This window comes from Physeter macrocephalus, chromosome 5 (genome assembly GCF_002837175.3).
Source record: "Physeter macrocephalus isolate SW-GA chromosome 5, ASM283717v5, whole genome shotgun sequence".
NCBI lineage: Eukaryota > Metazoa > Chordata > Mammalia > Artiodactyla > Physeteridae > Physeter > Physeter macrocephalus.
Window position 1 is genome coordinate 23746623 of NC_041218.1, and position 3429 is coordinate 23750051.

Here is a 3429-nt window from a genome sequence, read left to right on the forward strand (position 1 = left end):
GGGCACGAACCCACGTCCCCTGCATCGGCAGGCGGACTCTCAACCACCGCGCCACCAGGGAAGCCCCATGAAGCACTTTTCTATCTCCCTCATCGACAGCTCCTCCACAGAACTCCACCACCCCACTCCTCCTGTGGACTTGTCCTCTCATGGGAGGCTCTGCCGTGCTACATTCTCCCTCACCTCAAGCTTCTTTTACCTTCTCTCTGCTCTCTTGGAAGGAGGCCACGATGTCCTTGAGGTGCTGCACCTCTGCCTCGTGGCAGCACAGGCTGTCCTGCAGCTGCTGCTGCACGGCCAGCAGCTCGTCCTTCTCACACGTGATGTTCTGGTACTGCAGCTGCAGCTTCTGTAGCCGGCACTGTAACTCCTGCGGTGGAGGGGGCCTTGGGCAGTACCTCTGGGATCCTCAACCCACTCACGCTTCTTCTTGAGTCACTCTCAGACACAGACAGTCTGAGAATCCACTTCTCCCTGCCCTGCACTTACGGGTGTCCTCTCATCTAACAGAGGACTCGAGGCGGTTGGAGTTCTGTACCTGTGGTGCCACAAAGGTGGCAGGTGGAGCTATTGCAACACTCAACTCTTATCCCCCTCCCCCCAAACCTCTGGCACCTAAGCGGCCCCTCACCTCGGGGGCGTTGTTACCTTCTCACTCTGGCTTTCTACGACCGTGGGTTTCATAACCTTGAGCTGCCGGAGCTCAGCCTGAAGTTGTAGCTGCACCTTCAAGAGCTCGTTCTGCTCCTGCTGGCTAGCATCATACTTTTGCTGCAGGGCACAGAGTCTGGTCCTCAGCTCCTCGCTCTGCGGTGGGGAGGACGTGGGAAGAACGGTTACTCTCATGAATCAGCAGACCCCTCTCCAGACCAGAGTGGTTCTTTTCCAGACGCAGACATCTTGAGGCACTCCCACAGGCCTATGGTTTAGTTTCTTTTCTGCGGCAGCCACTCGATAACGACTACCGTTTCCAGAATGCAATGCTGTGTGACTTCTCCAATTGCTCTCTGGTTGCAGGGCAAGAGTCCACAGAGCACAGCCTTCCTCTGCGTTCATCCTCCCCTGAAGTGGCGACTCCACGTAGGCCCTTCTGCCCTCCCCGATGCCCTTCCCCTGTCAGTGTTTACCTGGGTGGCACTGTGGGAAGGCTGAAGCCGAAGCACCTCATTCTGTGCACACTTGAGCTCCCTCTGCAGCCGCCTCTGCTCCTCCTCACTGGTCCGGCGATGATGCTGTAGCTCTTGCAACTCACAACTCAATTTCTTACACTGTGTGGGAAACGGAACAGGAAGGCGGATTTATGACAGGTACCATAGGCACTCTGGGAACAGGCTTGGGCAGAGTATGGCATTCCTTTTACCGGAATCTTCAGTAAAAGGCAAGCAAGTGAGACCCTGGAGTCCTATCTCTCGCCACAGCACCTGCCTCCTTTGTCAGCCTCGTGTCTAAGGAGACGCTGCTGCCACAGGCCAGGAGAAGGTGGGAGCGAGGCCGTAAAGGGACCTGCCTTTCCCTACCTCGTTCTGCATGTCATGCATCTGCTCCTCAGCTCCCAGCAGCTGCTGGCGCAACAAATGCATTTCAGGATCAGGCTCCAGGAAATCCTCTTCTGCAGTCTGAGACTCTGCTGACTTCATACTCCGTGGTGCTTGGGACTCCAGCCACCTTTCTGTTGCTCTTCGTGTCCTGTAATCCAGAACCCCAGAGTCACGTTTGGGAGAGAGCTCTGCCCGGCACCACCCGCCAAGTGTGCTTGGTTCTGATGCCTTCGTTTTAGGCAAAAGGAGCCTTCTATAGTGATTCACCTCTCAAACACACCCAGGAGATTATAGAAAAAGTCCCCAGCACCTCAATCTGCAAAGGCATGTCTGGCTCTGGGAGACCCTAAGAGTACTAATCCAGTCGGGCTTGAGGCTGGGCCTGGAGTCACGCCAGCTCCAATCTGGAGGTAATATACCATTAGACTGAATCAAGCCTGGGAGGACAACAAAGGAATTGCTTCTTATCTACTCTAGGGCAGAGCAAACCAGACCTAATGCCTAGAATGGAAGAAAACTTAATTTTAGAACTCACTCAATTCTAGTCCTGAGACATCTGGGTTGGACCCCAAGACCTACTTCTTGGCAGTATCCATATCCTTTGCATACCATGGAAAGGACCGGCTCACCAGGACCGGAGGGAGGCTCATTAGCCTGGCATCTGCCTTCACCAGTTCTACTCAGGGAAAAGCCCAGTCCTAAAGAGCCCCGCCAGCCTCCAGGCTGTACCTCTCGCTCTCCAGATCTGCAAGCTGTCCTGTGAGGCTTCTGTTGCTCTCCTGAAGGGCCTGGTACTCCTCATTCAGGAAGCAGTAACGGTCCCGCAATTGCTGCAACTCTTCTGCAAAGGACAGGCAAAGAGGTGAGATCCCAGGGAGGAAGCACGGATGACCAGCCCCCAACTTTCCTGCCTAGAAATCTGGCTGCAGAAAGCTGAAGAGTTTCTTTTTCTAAAGACAGATGAGCTACCACATGCAGAGGCTTAGAAGACAGGGCCCGGAAAGTTCCACACTGCAGTGAGTCTTTGTCCTCTTTGAGTTAGCTGCCCTTCTTTCCAACTTCTCAGAAGATTGCTCTGTGTGCCCATCTTAAAAACCCCAACCAAGGGGGTGGGGTAGGGGTGGCAGGGGGAAAAAAACCAACCAAAGACAGTCTTGAGATTTTTAGGAGTTTGCGAGGGCTTAAGTAAGTTTTTGGTTTACTGTATTTAAAAGTTTCCATTCAACTGTTTACAGTTAGTTTCCTCTTACACTTTTAGTACAAAAAGCTGAGAGTGTTAACTGCCAGATGTCATACTGCCAGTGCCGGGCTTTCAGAGACAACCCAGGAATCCTTTTACTTCCTTTATTACCACACCAAATCCATCGGCCTGCACATGGCCAAGAATTCTTTCTAATGATCTTCTATCTCTGACAAAAAAAAGCCCACCCCAACCAAACCTACAAATCATCTGCAGGCATCAGCAGAGATCTGGTTGAAATGTCCTAGCACATGTCCCTAAGTTCCAGATACCAATACTTTTTAATGCTGTGATAATATAAACACCCATATCTGTTTTGTTTCTTCATGATTAAGAATTATTTCTCTCAGAATACTAATTCTGCTGATATTTAGAGAACACTAACTTGCTCAAATTAGAACACAAGGCCTATCTTACCTGCTTTGAGATTCAACACCCTGAAATTCACTTCTAATGTTCCCTCTTTAGTCCAATCAAAAGTCCTTGGCGGGCTTCCCTGGTGGCGCAGTGGTTGGGGGTCCGCCTGCCGATGCAGGGGACACGGGTTCGTGCGCCGGCCCGGGAGGATCCCACGTGCCGCGGAGCGGCTGGGCCCGTGAGCCACGGCCGCCGGGCCTGCGCGTCCGGAGCCCGCGCTCCGCAACGGGAGAG

The 3429-nt window shown here is 52.9% G+C and overlaps 1 protein-coding gene across 1 annotated transcript in view; it reads right to left on the reverse strand.

Annotated features, from left to right (window-relative positions):
• Positions 1-6: 6 nt before the first annotated feature.
• Positions 7-3429, reverse strand: part of LOC102993353 (coiled-coil domain-containing protein 136) — a 15201-nt gene continuing 11778 nt past the window's right edge. The window contains exons 6-10 of the mRNA XM_028489781.2: positions 2268-2379; positions 1518-1686; positions 1128-1268; positions 649-807; positions 7-370 (exon numbers count right to left, since the gene is read on the reverse strand). Coding sequence (XP_028345582.1) covers positions 185-370; positions 649-807; positions 1128-1268; positions 1518-1686; positions 2268-2379 — 767 coding nt within the window. The 3' untranslated portion in view covers positions 7-184. The remainder of the gene's footprint in view (positions 371-648; positions 808-1127; positions 1269-1517; positions 1687-2267; positions 2380-3429) is intronic.